The sequence below is a fragment of the Erythrolamprus reginae genome, chromosome 2 (genome assembly GCF_031021105.1).
Source record: "Erythrolamprus reginae isolate rEryReg1 chromosome 2, rEryReg1.hap1, whole genome shotgun sequence".
Classification (NCBI taxonomy): domain Eukaryota; kingdom Metazoa; phylum Chordata; class Lepidosauria; order Squamata; family Dipsadidae; genus Erythrolamprus; species Erythrolamprus reginae.
This window is the reverse complement of record NC_091951.1, coordinates 152,775,745-152,794,105: the sequence shown is the minus strand read 5'-3', so window position 1 is coordinate 152,794,105 and position 18,361 is coordinate 152,775,745. Positions and strand designations below refer to the sequence as shown.

The following is an 18,361-nucleotide window of genomic DNA, read 5'->3' as shown; positions in this document are numbered from 1 at the left end:
TCAACAGGGCCAATGAATGCCTTTCTGGTGATCCCTTTTAAACACAGGAGCCTTCACTGGGCTGCTACAGATACCTTATTGGAGGCTGGGAAGCTACACAGCTGCTTCTGCTTCTGATGCCTTCTTGACATACAAAATATTTCTGCCTGAATTTGAATTTTGGGGAGTAAGAAAGATGCCTGAATGGATCTGAAATGTTAGTCTGCAAAATGAGACAATAACATTCTCATGAATACTTTCCTGTCACCTGTATTTGCTCAGCAGTTCAAATTCGATGTGGCAACAGCAGCTATTGTTTTAAATATGCCTTTTATATAGGATGCTGTACTTTTATAAAAGGCCAGAAAGCCTTTTTTTTTTTTTAATTGTTTTAGGGATAGTGTAAAAGACGGGTTTTGCCAATGCATCCAAAAGCTACATGAGAAAAAGAAAGGGGAAGTTAATACATGTTGACACATGGCAGTTGACGCGCTTTATGAAGAATCAGAGGGTAATGTCAAACACTAAAAATATAGCATTTGCCCGTTAATCATTTATATAGTTCCATTTATATCAGTGCATAAGGGGTAAACAAGATAGTCCTAATTTTCATTGGGATGCTGTCGGCCGTTTCCAGCTGTGTCGTGGACAGCATGCTCTGAGAAATAGCTGGCACTGCGATGTAGATGTTTGACACTGGGATCGATGCGTCTTAAGCTGTCCACACAGAGGCTGCATGCTGTGAATTGCCACCAGGAGCCTTTTGCATGAAATGAGTGCCCCAGTGCTCAGCAATGGAAGACTTTGGAATGCAGTCTTTAAAGTGCCTTCGACTGGCCTTGGAGTGTTGCTTTGATCTTAATTCCAGCAGGAGATAAAAGAGAAAGGTCACTTGCTCTTGTGTGTTACAGAAGAGACCAGTGACTTTTTCTTGGTACCGGTAATAGGGAGAAAGAGATCGACAGTTCGAGATGGCGTGCCATTTGTTCACACGAGTCTATTCCTACAGTGGTTACTTGTGCATGGGAACAATGAGTTGCGCATCAAGTACAGGCACTCTTAGCATCATCCCCTCCCCATCCCCACCAGGTCAGACTTCAGATTCTAGGCTAGGTATGCGCCTCCACGATCTTTTTGCGCAAGGGCTGTGCACCCTTGGGGTTGTCAACGTATTTCTCCTCTCGGTGTTGGCCATCTGAATAAACGTTGGATAAACCCTGCTCTGGTTTCCGCAGTCCCTTTCTGTGCTACCAAAGTACAAGGCCCTCTGTCCATCCTCATGGACCAAGAAATCCCTGCTGCACGAGGGCCAGGATGCCTGGCTGAAACAGTGCTGGGAGGCACTGGATTGTTCACATAGGTGAGGAGAGCCTGGATGGAAGCCTCTCCAATAAATAGGTAAATTCGGATACGAGTTCACATAAGCATATTGCTTCTGCGCTACAGCCGAAGAAGCCCTGTGTATGCCTGAGATGTTCTGTAGACAGGCCTCGCGATAGGATGGGAGCCGCATGGTTTGCGAGTGCAGCAGCTGTTTCTCCTTCCAATTTATACCATTGCCCTGCACACATTTCCTATGGCACGCGTTGCTTGGCCTAAGGGCATCAGGAGAATGGTGGTGGACTCCATGATGGATCCCAGGCAGCAGTTTTGCTTTGGGAAAGAAGTCCAGGACCTCCCTGGAGCTGGAACACTTTGGTGGATGCTTCCAGATGCCTAGAGAATGGAACTGTCCATGCTGTTCCAAAGTTGATCTTGTACAGGTCTCCTTTTCTCTCCCCAGCTCTAGTGGGTCGTATTCTTTGTGTGCAAAGGGTCTGCAAGTTCTGTTGTCCTTGGGGAAGGAATTATATACACAGGGGTGAGGCACGTAGTGGGCCTCCAAATTCTTTTTCTTCTCAGAAGAGAAAGCTAGCCTTGGTTCCTGGATTACACTGCTATGCTCACCTTCTTTATACAGGTGGTCATTCTGGTGGAATTTCTGTTTCCCATGCCCTCTGGACACGGGGAGCTTATACTTATGATTATGTGGGGAAAGTTCCTGACGAGCCATGATTGGGGAATGAGGAGCATCACTAAGAGGACTTTCAAGGTGTTTTCTGAGGTTAGCCTGAGATGTGGTTACCAAATACTGTGGAGAGTGGTACACAGCAAAACCTGGAATAATCTTATCTTCAGAGCAGTTGCCCTGTAATTTCAGTGGATGGAGAATTGGTGAGTGCTCAATTGTCTCTCCGCAGATTTCACTGGCTGGTCCCAGAGTTTGCTGTGATGCCACAAGCAAGGGTGGAAGGCTCCTCCCAAGCTGCTCAGTTGTAGTAGGGTTGGAGGAATGAATTGGCCTGTTTGATCCACTAGTGTTTTGAATCACAAATTGGGGAGTCCTTAAGGAGAAAGTTGTTTGGAAGTTTTCACTCCTACTAGACCAGTTCTCTATGGTGCGTGTAGCATTTTCCAGTGAGTTCCCAACACTGGCTGTTGATACCATATTCTTGGCTGCCTGCAGCATCTTAAGCACATTGGCTTGAGCAGAGTTAGTAGTGACATCTGGTTTGTAAACATGAACAGGACTCTCCAGGTTCTGGACTCCATTAAAACAGCTGTAAATACCCTGGGGATACAAGATGAAACAAGAAAAGAATGAAAAAATTGTCTCGAGAAGGAATGATTGATGATGATACTAAGCTAGCCTTTTTTCCACAGAGAACTCATAAATATTGAATTTCCTTTATCTGAGCAAAATTAAATGCTAAAACCATATTAAATCTGTATATCAGATTCTTCATCCCTGAAATAGGAAAATTCAGAGAAACTGTTTTCAACTAAAATTAGTTAGGGAAGATTGAACAGAACTTTAAAAAAATTCTTTTCAATTGTTGGTCTTATGTGGAAAATCTTGATTCCACAATGAAGATCCAACATCTCACTAAATAGTGACTGAAAAGAACTGTTCCCTCTTCTACAATGTGCTGCTCATTCAGGCAGATGTTGTAGTATAATGAAGCCATCTTCTCTTTATCTCTCAGTGTGGAATCTTGTGTTCAAGTTGTTAGCGTCATATCTGTCTTCATTCTGTATGTTAAAGTGATTGCTGCTTAATTAAATTTTGTAAAATATTCCTTAAGGACCCTAATAATGATTGTCATGAGATGCAATGAATCTAGTGGCTGGTTAAGAATTTTCATGTAACTAGAATTCAGAAAATGCTTCTCAAATACATGAGTTGAATTTAGGCATTTAACAACAACAACAGGAAATGAATTTTTAAACAGGTAAAAACTCAAATTGTATAAACAGTTATTTTCTGCCTGGTTTCTATTTACGCATGACTTGAAATGTAAGTATTTTTATTGCCTTTTTATTGTTTAGCTAAAGTGTTTAGAATGAAAAAGACAAAAGGACTTGAAAATATATACTGTATGCAATATAAATATAATAGAACTCAACAGGCAAATAAATTCTTGTTGAATAAGCACAATTTTTTCTTAGTAATTGTGTAAACTGTTTTCTAATTATTTTATTTTAAAATACATTTCACACAAATTAATATTAGTGGCACTTTTCTAATTTCTTTTTAGAAGGTTGGACAACAGATCCCACCTCATAAGACTACACCAGGGATTTTTTTTTTAGAACATTATTATTAGCAAGGCTCAAAATTCTCCAAAAGCAGTTAGGAATAGGTTTTTGGGGATTTCCCAAAATATCAGAATCCTCTACTGCTCTGCTTGGGGCAACTTTGAAAACTACTGTAAACATAGTTGAGATATTGGATGGAAAATGTACTTAAAATATTACAAGTTATAAACTGAAAATCCTTGAGTCTTATATGCGCAGCAATTATTCCCATAGTCAACTTCCAGATTCTACTGCATTGTCTGAACTGGCAATCATTTTAGTTTGTATAAACATTTGTATTGCCTAAAACATTCATAACTTGCAGCTCTTCACCTCTAATCATGTTGTTGTGAGTGAAGATAGTCAAAGTATCTTTTTACCTACTAGAATTACTGAGTTGTTTGTAATCAGACTACACAATTTCATGAGAACTCTTACTAAGCATTTAGGCTGTCACAAGTTTAATCAGATTTAAAACAGCTAGAGAGAGCATGAGGCCTTATGTGGAGGTCGGGGACACATGACTGAATAACAAATAAGATTGCCCCTCATGCATCAGTTAGCTGAAGCTGGGTTTAATTGATTTATGGCAGCACTTTGACTAGACAGACCTAAAGCTGCAAACTTGATGAAGACCAGTTTATTAATATTTATTATTTAATTATTATTTGTTGTTTTAAATTTATTTGCTATTCATCTTGCCACATATTTATCCCATAATTCCCAGCCAGTTTCTGCTCCAAATGATTTAAAAAAAAAAAAACTTTGGTCACAATTTCCAATCCAAACAGACTATTGGAAATGTAGCCCATCAATTGTCCTTTAAGCCCATCGTCCATGAGCTGACATTCAAGTATCATCTCCTTTGTTGTGGATCTCTCTAGAGCAGTGTTTCCCAACCTTGGCAACTTGAAGATATTTGGACTTCAACTCCCAGAATTCCCCAGCCAGCAAATGCTGGCTGGGGAATTCTGGGAGTTGAAGTCCAGATATCTTCAAGTTGCCAAGGTTGGGAAACACTGGTCTAGAGAGCCAAAGATCCAAAAACAAGGAGAATTTTGCACCTAGGGGAAAAAAAAATCTCTTGCACAATGATTTGAGAATATTTTAACCAAAATATGGGAAGTAAGAATTAATTTCCCTCTAAAGAGAGAAGCTGTGTCACGTGTGCTCCCATTGGCAAGAGTCACAAAATTGTTTTTTAGGGGAATGTCTTGGCAACTCAGAGCCCCTAGAGCATTTGAACACATTGATGATGCCACTAATGTTTTGCTAGATGTCTTGCTGTGTAGAGCCAATTTTTTAAATTCTGTTTTTTAATCCACATGCTTGTTTTATTTTCATTTAAAAGAAAAATGTATTTTCAAAAAAAGATAATATCTAGAAATGGGCAGATAATTACTGAACGTATACATCAATGCTCAGTATGACCTTAGTAAAAGATAATAAAGCAGATTACACCATGTTGTTTTTATGATACAAAATTATAATTTTTATAAGTTATTTTATAGATATTATAAATGTTGAAAAGAAGAAAAAGAAGAGCACCCTAGAAATATATATAGGTAGTTAATATGGGGAGTCATTTTAGCATAGAACTTGCCTTCTGTATGGTGATGTGATCCCTAAAATTAAGAAAATAGCATGTAGTGGATTGATTAATCTGTTGAATTGGGAATTGATGCTCTGGCTGAATTGCTCTCTTCCAGCTTAATCTATCATGGTTTACAGCTTACACCTCATGCTAAGCCATATTTTCAGTTATAGTTTACCAGATGAACCACAATTGGTGGAGTCCACCCAAAATGTTGGACTATAAGTCATGTTTCATAAATCACAGCAGCTGAATCCATATATTACTGCTTAGTGCAGTATGTGGAACTCAGCATCAGAACAGTTGTTATGGAGAAGGAAGCACACTGAACAGTAGGTGGAACACAAATCTAATGAATGAATGAATAAATACTTTAAATTGTTCTTTTTCAATGAACATTTATACAAAAGAATAGCCTTAGAAATATTTCCTGGGGCAATGGAAGGAGGATTTTGATTATAATTAGTACGATCATCAGATTTGTATCACCCTTTTATCTGTGCAATTCAAGGCCGCTTGCATAATGTTGTTTCCCACCTCCTATTTTCCCTACAATAACACACATACACACACCGAGATGGATCAGGTTGAGAGACAGCAAATGGCTCTAAGTTTATGGAGCTGGTTCTCATGCCTAACAGAAGACTAGAACTGTCAATCTTCCGGTTTCAAGACCACCACTTTCATCCACATGAAGAGCCCCCATTCTACTCTCTCTTTTTTTGAAGACCTGCTTCTTTTTCCAGGTCTTTGGCAAGGTTAAATGAAGTGTCCTTGAGTAGTGTGGATTTGTTTCTTTTTCCATCCCTGCCCCGTTCTTATTATCTCTGCCATGTTTGCAGTGTCCTGATGTCATGTGATCCCCTTATGTGACCTTCTGACAAGCAAAGCCAAAGAAGAAGCCAGATTCACTTAACAACTATATTACTAACTTAACAATTTCATTGATTTACTCAACAACTGTGGCAAGAAAGGTCCTAAAATGGGGCAAAACTCACTTAACAACTGTCTCGTTTAGCAACAAAATTTTGGGGTCAATTGTGGTTGAAAGTCAAAGACTACTATGTTTTCTCTGAAAATAAGACTTTGTCTTATATTGTTTTGAACCCTGAAATAAGCACTTGGCCTTATTGCCATGCACTCAAAAGCCCGGTTGGGCTTATTATCAGGGGATGACTTATTTTGGGGGAATAGGGTACCTGTACACAAAAATGTGAAATCATAATTGCCAGTTCTCCAGTTGGTGTCGGCCTTCATTTGCACTTTTAATTAATTAGTAAACATTTTATTCATTAAACATGAAACTCAGTCAACTGAACATTTAACAATGTATCGCAAATAGCATTGACTGGTGCTGATGGTTCATACAGGTTGCTGCCAGCATCCCACTATGAACCAAGTATCTTCTTAAAATGTACAATGTTCTGAGTAGTGCAGTTTTTTGCAGTTCCCCTGGTGTTATTGCAGGAAGCTGCAATTTATTGATGGATGATGATTGATGGATTGATGGATTTTATTTGTGAGCCCTCAGAAGCAACATAAAATGCAATAAAAAACCCAAATGTGCAGGAACATTACTTACCCTGCTTATAGCTAGAAGGAAATCAAGCTTGTTGGACTTTGGCACAGAATGCCTCAGCTTCCAAAACACCAGGTGTTCCCAAGCAAAGACTAGCAGGCTCAGTCCCATTGCCACCAGCAGCATATAAAAGACCCCTGCCATGTTATCAATGTCTAGCTTGCTGCTCATCACTTCATTCTTTTCATTTTGGCAGATACCAGACAACCACACAGTCTCCAGTTTTTGGGTTTCACCTGCAAAACGACACATAAACAGACAAAAGGGTAGAAGAGGGAATCCTTTTAGCTAAAGAAGCCCTCTGACATTAAACAACATCCCCTTTGTGGGTCAATTCTTAACATTTCGGGGTGTGTGTGTGTGTGTGATGTTTGAGGTTCATGAATTTCTCAGAAAAGAGAAGAAAAAGTACTCTCTTGTTTTGAAAAAGTTTTTTGCTATTAGTTTTTTTTAAAAAAATGTCTGCACCAAGTGACTATTTTAACGTGGCCAGATCTGAGGTGGGCAGGAAAAAAAAATGATAGTGGATTCTTCTCCTGCAGTGCATCATATTTGCTCGTTTATGTTTTTTGCTACTTCTGCATTTATATGGCTGAACTAATGATGTAGGCAAAACACAATTATGATTTCAAATGTTAACTTCCAAGCAGTGCAAATGTTCAAGGGAATCAGAGTGCAGCTATCACCTTCCTTCGCTCCCATGGAGTTCACAACCGTGAGCACCTGGCAGGTGCAGCCTTTTAGATCAGTGGAACAGCATGAGTAGGTAGTGACCAGCTCATTATCCTGACCGCCTGTTTCTCATTTAAAATCAGAAGATGAAAAGCAATATACATGAAGCGCTGCATAGAAGTCAAATCTCTGCATGTGAATCAGATACTGAAAACCAAATGTAGTAGTGCCCTTAATTAAGTTGACAGACAATTAGAAATGAGTTAACAGGGACCTCTATGCACTTCCAAGGTAGACTTTATCTGGAGCATATTGCCATATTGAAACCTTCAATCTGCTAACAAATAAAGCTGTAGTTTAAATCAGTGTTTCCCAACCTTGGCAACTTGAAGATATCTGGACTTCAACTCCCAGAATTCCCCAGCCAGCATTTGCTGGCTGGTGAATTCTGGGAGTTGAAGTCCAAATATCTTCAAGTTGCCAAGGTTGGGAAACACTGGTTTAAATGATGATTTAGAGTTGTCCCTAAAACCTGAAGATGCTGAAGTACGTAACTGAATATATAAAAGTCCCCTGTGTGCATGCATTGTCTATTTGTTAAATCTATCTTTGCCTTTACATTAGTTTGGTATCTCTTTCACAGGAATGGCATCCTGGCAAGCAGGAGTCAGTGATTTCTTTTTCACGTGACCACAAAGATGCTGCAACGGTTGTTCAGTGTGAAAAACTGTCGTAAGTCACTTTTGTCTATGCTGTTGTAACTTCAGCTGATGAAAAGAAAAGTAGCAAAGTGAACTTCATTAAAATGGAAAGGATTTACTTCAGTTACTTTTTTTTCTATTACAGTAACACAATAGTTATGAAAGGCATCATTAGTTCTTATTTCCTCTTATTTCCTAAAATATGGGCTAAATATTGTCCTAGACACAACCATGCATTTTTCCCATTCGGTAGTTTCCTCGAAATTCTGGTGCTGAATGTTAATGATGAATTCCTTAGTCATTGGAGAAAATGTTGAAACATTTTTGTTAAAACTCTTCTCCTCTGCCCTGTGAAGATTCATATTAAATGAAGCCACACTCCTGGCGGTTCCCTAAAAACATCTTTCTCTCTCTCTCTCTCTCTTCACTTCAGCAGGAATTAATTTTTCTGCTACTTCAGCAGCTTTAATAAGTGGATGATATAGTATAAGTAAGCAAGCAAGCATGTGCTTAATATGCATTAGAACTGGGGAAGTTTAGGAGACGTCTTTTATTAACCCGATATAGAAGGAGAAGAAAGAGAAGAGGCAAGCAAAATAAATATTTATGCCACTTACAGGAACTGCAGTAAGTTAAAAAAAACAAACTTGGGATCCCTGTGATATGTCCCAGCACACACATGGAATGTGTCTTTTTCCCAAAGCATAATTATTTAGCTATTATTTACTATCTAAATAGTAAAAGATTCACATTCATGTACAGATCTGTAGACCTCGGCTTACAACGGTTCATTTTGTGATCTTATAATTCAGTTTTAATTTATGTGTAACAGAATAACAGACTTGGAAGGGACCTTGGAGGTCTTCTAGGCCAAACCCCTGCTTAGGCAGGAGACCCTACACCACTTCAGACAGATGGTTATCCAACTTCTTCTTAAAAACTTCCAGTGCTGGAGCATTCACAACTATTGATGGGCGAACCCAATGGTGTTCGGGTTCGGCAAGTTCGGACGAACTTTACACAAAATTCGGCCGAACCCGAACTCGAACCCGAACGGGGAATCCCTCCCATGAAGAGATTCCAGGGGCAGAGCTTTGACGTCACCGGCAGGTTGCTAAGGACGCCAAGGTGATCACTTCCTGGATTCCATGGAATCCAGGAAGTGATCACCTTGGAGTCCTTAGCAACCTGCCGGTGATGTCAAAGCTCCACCCCCGGAATCTATTCGTGGGAGGGATTCCCCAGCTCCTTCAAAGGGAGGTCTTCATGTAAAAATAAACATTGTTATTTTTACGAAAAAGGACACCGCAGTGCTGCTGCAAGCAAAGGGTGGTCCTTTCACATAAAAATAAACGCCGAATGCCGAATGCCGAACACGACCCCGAACTTTGCCGAACTTTTGCAGCATACCAAACACCGCAAAATTTGGTACGGACCCGAATTGTGCGGGTTCAGTTCGCCCATCACTATTCACAACTTCTGGAGGCACGTCGTTCCACTGATTAATTGTTCTAATAGTCAGGAAATTTTTCATTAGTTCTAAGTTACTTCTCTCCTTGTTTAGTTTCCACCCATTGCTTCTTGTTCTACCTGCAGGTGCTTTGGAGAATAGGTTGATTCCCTCTTCTTTGGGGCAACCTCTGAGATATTGGAATACTGCTATCATGTCTCCCCTGGTCCTTCTTTTCATTAAACAATGTGAACAGTGCATTTGCAAATGATCACTGAGAGAGTGGGAGTAGCCATTTGTCTTCTGGTGAAAATTTCTGCCCTCTTCCCATCTCTATTCTGCTTTATCTGCTAGGAAATGCAGATGAAAAGTTGAACAATCATTGTGGGGAAGGACTGAGAGGACACTTACTCATAGGCTACAGGCATATCTTACTATCTCCCATTTTTATTCAATATCCATATTTTTATATGCAACGACGGATATTTGCAGATATTTTTCCTTTACAGGTGGACTTTGACTTATGACAATACATTTAGTGGCTGTTCAAAGTTACAATAGCACCGGGGAAAAAAGTGAATGATGACACTTTTTTTACGCTTACAACCATTGCAGCTTCCCCATTATCAAAATTCAGGTGTTTGGGAGCTAATTCACATTTATGATGATCGCAGGGTCCTGTAGATCCCCTTTTGGGACCTTCAAACAAGCAAAGTCTATGGAGAAGCCAGATCCACTTAACAACCTTGTTACTAACAACTGCAGTGATTCACTTAACAACTGTGACAGGGAAGGTCGTAAAACAGGGCAAAATTAACTTAGCAAATGTCTCACTTAGCAACAGAAATTTGGGGCTCAATTTATGGACTACCTGTATAGACTGAAAGAATGGAAATTATCATATATGAAGAATGATGGATTTATCAAGTTTGAGGTGTGACAAAAAAATTATTCTTAAATGTTGGAAAGTTGCAGCCTCAAGGTCAATCTTGAAACTGTGATATGTGTTCAATTTTTATCTGTAAAAAAGATTGTATAATGGGGGAAAAATCACCAGTATTATTCCACGTGATCAAGGTTTAATCTTTGTTTCAAAAATTGACTGCATGTTCCCTATGCAGAATATGTAATATAATATCTTTTTGTTGTTGTTGTTTTTCCTTTGGTTCTCATGTTTGAAGGGTTTTTTTCGTTGTGTTTTTGTTTTATGCCTCTATAGTATACTAAACAAAAAGCTCTACTCTGAACTTGGCAAGTCATTGTGACCCTGGAAGAAAACAAATAGGATGAATCAGTAATTTCTCCTAAGTATTAGCTAGCAATGTGTAACTAACAGAGGAAACAACCCACCATCTCCCAGGAATTGCAGGAGAGCTAAATCAATTGTTCTTTTCCACTTGGAGTCCTTCTGGAGGGCAATGCCATAGCCAGTGGTGGCAAAGACTTTCCCACTGCCAATGGTTACCAGCTTGCAACCCTCATCCTTGCCAGCCATGTAATTGAGCACTGCGGCATCATAGATAAAAGCATCTAGCTTTCTGGAATCAAGCACACAGAAAAAGCAGATTAGGGAACAATTGCTATGAAACACAACAGGAGGAAACTAGGGACTCCATCCAAGCAGAGAAAGGTTGCATTAGACAAAAGGAATGTCCCCATTTTTAAAATGACTCCAAAGAAGTGCTTCGAGCTTTGTACTAGTATAGCATGTCTCTGTTATTTAAGGGAGTCTGACCTGTTCTCAGGCTTCTCAGACAAGTTAACATTTCAAGGCAACCTCAATGCTTCTACAGGCTCACTTGAAAACCAAGTAAAAGTCAGAACGTGTTAATGAATACTTGCCTTCATGTGAGGTCTGAAGCCATGTTCCAAATTATTTCCAAAGCATATAAACCTGTAGAACAGGTACTGCAGGGTTTGAACTTATCAGAGAATGCCAAGGGTGCACTTTCTGCAGATGGATCAAGGAACTACTTATCAAGGAACTACCAAGAACACCACTACACCACTACCTATACTGATAGGCAAGCTCCTGTATATAACCCCACACTCACTATGGAATGGGACAACTTGCCACAGCCAACAGACATGGCCAACTCACCGTGGCCAATTCCCCGTGGCTAACTTGCCACAGCCAACTTGCTGCAGAAGAACTCCCCTTGGCCAACTTGCCATGGGACAACTTGCTGCAGGACAATTCAACAATTCAATTTAATTATGTAAAATGATTTATAAAGTAATTTTAATTTTTGCCATTTCATTTTATCCCTCCTTTGGCACCCTTTCTTTCATGATTCTATTCCACTCTTTCTTCGACAATAGTATAAGTCTAAGTGAGTTGGCCGTGGCGAGTTGGCCACAGTAAGTTGACTGCAATGTGTTGGCCATGCTGAGTTGTTGTAGGCCCCATTCACTAGCACTAATTATGTTTCCTAGCAAGTAATGAAATCTCTGCCAGCAAGACAACCCAGCTCAGAAAGCACTAGGACTTGACTTGACCCTATGTCACATATATGCTCTTCTGTTGGACATCAAATTATTTCTTCACAGGTTCACATTTTCAGATGGAGAAAGGAGCAAGTAAGGTTGTCAGATGAGAGTATGCAAAAATGCTATCTGCAGGCTGAAGATGGGAAGACATTTCATTACAGTTAATGCCATGAACACAAGAAATATATAGAAAGTTCAGGCATCAAGGACCTTTTAACACCCAAGAAAGCTACAACGTGCGGCCCCTTCTAATATGGTGCTATATTCAATACATGTGCCTTCTATTTGAAAGTAATTGTAGATACAGCCTGCTCAAATTGGAATGCCTATGTAAATTTTTCCACACCATAACAAAGTAATTACTACAACTTGACAGGACTAAGTCCTAGAAAACAATGTTGGTGCTACTTCAAAAAGACTAGAGATCTTGTCCTAGTCAGATTTGGTTAGAAATAATGTCATCAGACATAGAAATCGTGAGGATGAAGAAACGGAAAGCTACCCCATTTTGAGGCTGACGAGGGCGTCTTCCACTGAGCGCTGGTTGTATTTTACCATGTGGGAATGCATGTCGTGGTAATTGCTTCGGATATTTCTTTCTGTACTACCATTGGGAACTGTCCCAAATCGGAACGGAGGGTACTGCTCCTGAGGTTTTTGGAACTGAAAAGGAAGACCAGAAGAAAATAGTTGGTGTATTTAATTCAGCACTAGCCCAGAAAGATCTGTGAGCATATTTGTGTACCTTACATTTTACACATTGAAAAAGGAGGTTATGCACACATTTATTTTATTTTAGCTGATAACTTTGATTTGCCAAAATGTTCCATTTACATTTTACAAAGAGTCATGATACATTCAAGGAAATGAAGAAAGAAAAAACTGCTACCTTCAGTCATATCAAAGTCAAATATAGGAGCTCAAAATGGTTTCACAGAAAATTGCTTGCTGTAATATAGATACAGAGACCATTATTTTTAGTAACTTTTGCTGTTAGCCAAAAATGAGTTTTCACATGGCTATTCTCCAAAGACTGGTTTCCTATGATAACAAATACTTATGTAAATTTAGGTTCTGAGAATTATCATGGCCATGAAAAACTGTTGTGCCTCTCACTGCTCTAAACTTCTATTCAAAATAACTCTGGAGACAAACCAAATCCAACTTCACCAACCTTCACTGGTTAGCAACAGCATCTTAAACTATGTCCTCAAAACCTCAAAACCATACTTGGAGCTCATCAGCCCCCCGCAGCATGGCCTATGACAAGGGATTCTAGGACAAATGGGAGGCATCAAGTTGCTACCAATGATCTTTCTGGTGACTTACTCCAAGGTCATTCATGTTGGTTACCACTTTTACATCATACTAAAATCATCACTATTGCTCACCTTCCTATCGCTCAGCCCAGAGACGGTATCAATATATTGCTCCTGGATCATGAATGCTGCCAAGTTTGCAGTGTAGCTGGCTAAGAAGATGACAGCAAAGAAAGCCCAGACGAGGACCATAATTTTACTGGTGGTGCCCTTGGGATTTTCAATGGGAACAGAATTGTTGAAAACCAGAGCCCAGAGTAGCCAGATCGACTTGCCGATAGTGAAAGATGGCCCACCGGACTCTAGAAGGAATAACATAAATAATGAATCTTTCTTGAAATAGGAAACAGGTCTCTTAGCAATAAAATAAACCTGTAAGGCATGGTTCTCATCCTTGGTATTATGAGTGCCACCTGAGAGATGCAACCCTGAAGACTTTGCATTCATTCATACAAAATTTTGTAAAAATGATCGTTTTTTTTTTACAAAAAAACAATAGCGTAGAATGAAATTTGCATTGCTTTGCTTACTGTTTTAACACTTTCGGAGGTAAAACTGCCTCTTTAGAACTAAAGCTAAATGTTGTTGTTTATCTTTGCTAGCTGATGGGAAATAACTAGAAATATTCAAAGGCTGCAAAACAAAGGCAAACTAGGGAATAGGCACCGAATATCAGGAGGATCAATTTAGCAGTGATATGAGAAAAGTCCTAGCTACTTGGGATGGATAAATACGCTTATCAATCTTGCTGGTTACAAGCTGATTGTTCTGGTGAAAAGAAGAGAAAAAGGAGGCAAAGTACAAAGTCAGTCAGGAAAAGCTGAATCAGAAAAGGTGAGATCTGATGCTGAGACACAAGTGTTCTGGCGCAGCCTTAGCAGAACCTCCGTGTCACAACTCCCACTTCTTTATTTACCTCTTGTGAATCAATTGCATTCACTCCCTGAAAAGTGCAGGCTATAGTTCTTCAAAGAGTTAACTGCAGTAACAGACCAATAACTTGTGAGTCATTTCATTCATTCGATTTTTATGCCGTCCTTCTCTGTAGATTCAGGGCGGCTTACAACATGTTAGCAGAGCCAGCCTATTGCCCCCACAATCCAGGTCCTCATTTTACCCACCTTGGAAGGATGGAAGGCTGAGTCAACCTTGAGCCGGTGATGAGATTTGAACCGCTGACCTACAGATCTACAGTCAACTTCAGTGGCTTGCAGTACAGCACTCTACCTGCTGTGCCACCCCGGCTCTTATAAGAAGCCAAGGTGAAGAAGCACTTACTGTTGCCTTGCCAGCAGGCCTCATTTATTGGCCCTGTGAGAAGGAGATGAAGCTGGCTGCAACTGTCTACATATAGTACAGGTAGTCCTCGACTTACAACAGTTCGCTTAGTGACTGTTCAAAGTTAACAACGTTGAAAAAAGTGACTGTTTTTCACACTTTGCAAGGCCGTGAGCTCCCAGCTGAAAGGGTGCAAATTAAGTTGTGCCAAGCAGTCTTTGTGGCACAAAACACCTTGAGCAAAATCTCCAGAAATATGAACTGTTGTCTCCTATGAAAACCACTCCCCTTTCCTTCTATTTATTCCGGCCAGGGAGGGGCCATTCAGCGTCCACCTGTGCTTTGCTTCGTGAGTTGACTCCTTGTCTTCCGTTGTTCCCCTCTCCTAACAGCTCTGTGCATATATGCAACTGGAACAGGCTCCAGCTGTTCTTCCTACTCATTCATATCAGCCTCCAAAGGCAGCTGCCTCTCTGGTGGCTGGGAAATATCAGACAGCCCTGGCTCTATCTCTGTGTTGGATGCAGAGCATCCATCAGAGCCTTTCTCAGACTCCAGAACTTGCCCAAGTTCCTCCCTAACCTCCTCATCGTCTGAGTCTGCCACTAGCTCCACTGATAGGCCACTACAATAAGTCTAAATGCTATTGCTATATTTATTTGACAGGGAGCAGGGAAAATGAGTTAATGAGCAGGATTCAGTATTTTAGCAAATGCTTTGGATGCACAGTATCAAAAACACTCCAAATACGCTGGCAACATGAAATATGCAATAGGCTGATGTAGCATCCGTTTTACTGTTTGTGAGAAAAAAGAAATACAAATAATACTTGTCTTGCAACCATTCAGTGACTGTTGAAATGGAACTGAAAAAATTACTTATGATTGTTTTTCACACTTATGACCATTACAGCATCTTCATTGTCACCAGATCAAAATTTAGACACTTGGCAACTGGCATGTACTTATGACAGTTGCAGTGTCCGGGATCATGTGATCCTCTTTTGCCACCCTCTGACAAGCAAAGTCAACGAGGAAGCTAGTTTCACTTAATAACTTTGTTACTAACTTAAACAACTGCAGCTGCTCTGCTGGCAGCTGGCGGTCCACAAGAGGATAAAAAGATCAGGAGTGTGGCGGGGCCAGAAGATCATGGCTTTGTTCCATGTACATGTGTCCACTCTCTCTCTCTAATTATCTCCCAGCTTCTCAACTCATCTGATCAGAATTCTTCAGTTTGATAATTGGCTTGAACTTTCGAGAGACAAAATCCTCCCTTTAGGATCTCTGCTTGTTCTTTGACTCAGTGTAACTTGCTTCCTTGATGTTGAATAAAAACATATTGGACTGGTTTTGCTTTTGTATAATTGGTTGTCATTCTGCCCTAAAAGGGGAAAACTGTGATAAGGAAGCTCTCCAATGTATTTTAAGTGTAGATAACTTTGTCTACCACCATGAAAATACATGTAACTCTAATTAAACCATAATAATGGGACATTTTTGCAAAATACTTTGGAATAACGAAGGCTAAGCTTTTATTAAGCATTCCAAGAGATAAGCCATTGAGTATTTAAATACATGAACCTTGGAAAGTCTAGCCTTAATGGTACTTGGTTGCAATGGTTCTAAGTCTAGTCTTAATAGTACTATGTATGCCATTAAACATACATATACAGTATTATGCAAAAGCTGAAGCTTCTTAGATGAGAAGCAAAATGTCTTCAAAGAAAAACAAGAAAGTCCAGTTAGCCTCCTTAAAAAGCAACTTTGGGACAACCAGGATGATTGAGAATCTCCATAGACATTTACCTATACATGTATTAAATTTTTAAAAGTTAATGGCTACGTTTCTGCCATTTCCCTTTGACCAGCTAAATTGGGCCAGGTCCCTACACTGGTGTTACATGCCCTATAAACTGCTCGTATTCATTGGCGTAATCTGAGAAGGTGGAGGAGCAGGACCAGCTTAATCAGCTGCTGGGAGAGTAGACTCTGGACAGCAAATGCTGATAGCAAAGGAGAACCAAGAGTCAGAGGAGAGAGAGAGGGGGAAAAAGATGATGCTGGCTTACAGGCAACCCAGACTAATAGAAAGTTAAATCCCTCTCTGCACACACATTGAAAATGCAACCGCAGAAAGGAAGGCAAGAACATGCTGAAATTGCCCAAGCAAATTTTCCCTGGGATTAGAGATGTAACATTTCATTTGTGACAACCACTGAAATGGGCAGGCAACGATTCAGTCTTGTGTTGTGGCAACCAAGAAATGTGTGCCTGGTAGATCTTACTTTATCCTCTAAACATTCTTTCAGGCTGCAGAAAATGGCTTGGAAGAGCTATGCAGCCCGCAGACATTAATCTTAACCCCATTAATGGCAATGGTTTGGATGGAGTTAACCAATTTTAGAATTCTGAGAGTCTTCACTGTTTTCATGTTCTTGATCTCTCTACATTACACAAACTCTCAAAACAAAAAAAAATCACTACAGGGCATTTGAGTGCAGAGATTCCTTCAATTTCTAAGCAGGAGGAAAGCAAAGTGGTGGGCCCAAATTCTGAATATTTCACACACACACACACACACACACACACACACACACACCCTTATATTAGGACAATCTTCTTTGCTTTAACTGAAGAATACAACAAACAAAACAACAATATGAAAATGTAAAATTGTGTGTGTGTGTGTGTGTGTGTGTAAAAGAGAGAAGGGGAGAGAGATTCCAATAAAGCAATCAGGAACATTCAGGTGTCCCGCACCTTGCCAAAGAACATGATGGAAGCTAAAAAAAGATTGCTTATTTTAACTTTGGGCTCTTCTCTCTTTCTAAATAGTTTGGCATCTCATCCCAGCATCCTTAACTACACTCTCTGAAAGACAGCAAATCCTCCAAGGTGAGAAAATCAGAGAATTCTCTGGAAGGTGAGATGACTGAATGAAGGTGGCACTGGACATTCGGAAGGAAATTCATTCCACTAGCACCCTTTTCATTATCTGCATGTCAGGATGTATACGTTTTATCAAGGATAGAGGTCAACAGCAGCTTGCATCTGAAAGCAGCTGTGAGAAAGCTTTCCAAAACTCTCATTAGTCAAAGAACTTGCTCAAGAAGCCTACAGATCAGGCTAATCTGCCTCCTGATGACAGTTCAGGAGAAAAAATACTGTTGAAGAACTGACCAACCCTAAAATGGATGGGGTTTTCACACAATGCTTAGCAGCAGCCTGGGTCAAAATGACAAAAGGCTAAAGCTATCATGTGACCTGGAATGTTTTTTTACTGTGGATCAAATCAAAACAGTGTCAGAGGTATGATGTTTATAGACTACCTACTAGATTCAAAGGGGAGTCTTTTAATTATTGTAGAGAGGGCAGGATTTTAGGAGATGGTGCAGCTAATCATACAGGTGTGAGAAAAGCCATTTTCTGACATTTCCAGTTCTATACATCCATTCGAATATTGTTCTTTCTTTTGCATTCAATTGGTCTGTATAGCTTACCCAAAAGATTCCTGGATGGCTCTTTTCATTAAAAAATAATAATCCACTCAGTCATAACAGATTTGGTCTCTTGAACTCTAGTACATCCAGTGTTTAATATAGCGTAAAAATATCTTTAAACTTTTAAACCACCTTTAGATTTCTCACCCAAGATTTGCTGGACTTTCAATCTATGCTCT

General features: G+C 39.9%; 1 protein-coding gene across 1 annotated transcript in view; it reads right to left on the bottom strand.

Annotated features, from left to right (window-relative positions):
- Positions 1-1,068: 1,068 nt before the first annotated feature.
- Positions 1,069-18,361, bottom strand: part of GRIN2C (glutamate ionotropic receptor NMDA type subunit 2C) — a 91,258-nt gene continuing 73,965 nt past the window's right edge. Inside the window, exons 10-14 of the mRNA XM_070736766.1 lie at positions 13,475-13,704; positions 12,586-12,746; positions 10,944-11,131; positions 6,774-7,006; positions 1,069-2,590 (exon numbers count right to left, since the gene is read on the bottom strand). Of these exons, the coding sequence (XP_070592867.1) occupies positions 1,070-2,590; positions 6,774-7,006; positions 10,944-11,131; positions 12,586-12,746; positions 13,475-13,704 (2,333 nt within the window). The 3' untranslated portion in view covers position 1,069. The remainder of the gene's footprint in view (positions 2,591-6,773; positions 7,007-10,943; positions 11,132-12,585; positions 12,747-13,474; positions 13,705-18,361) is intronic.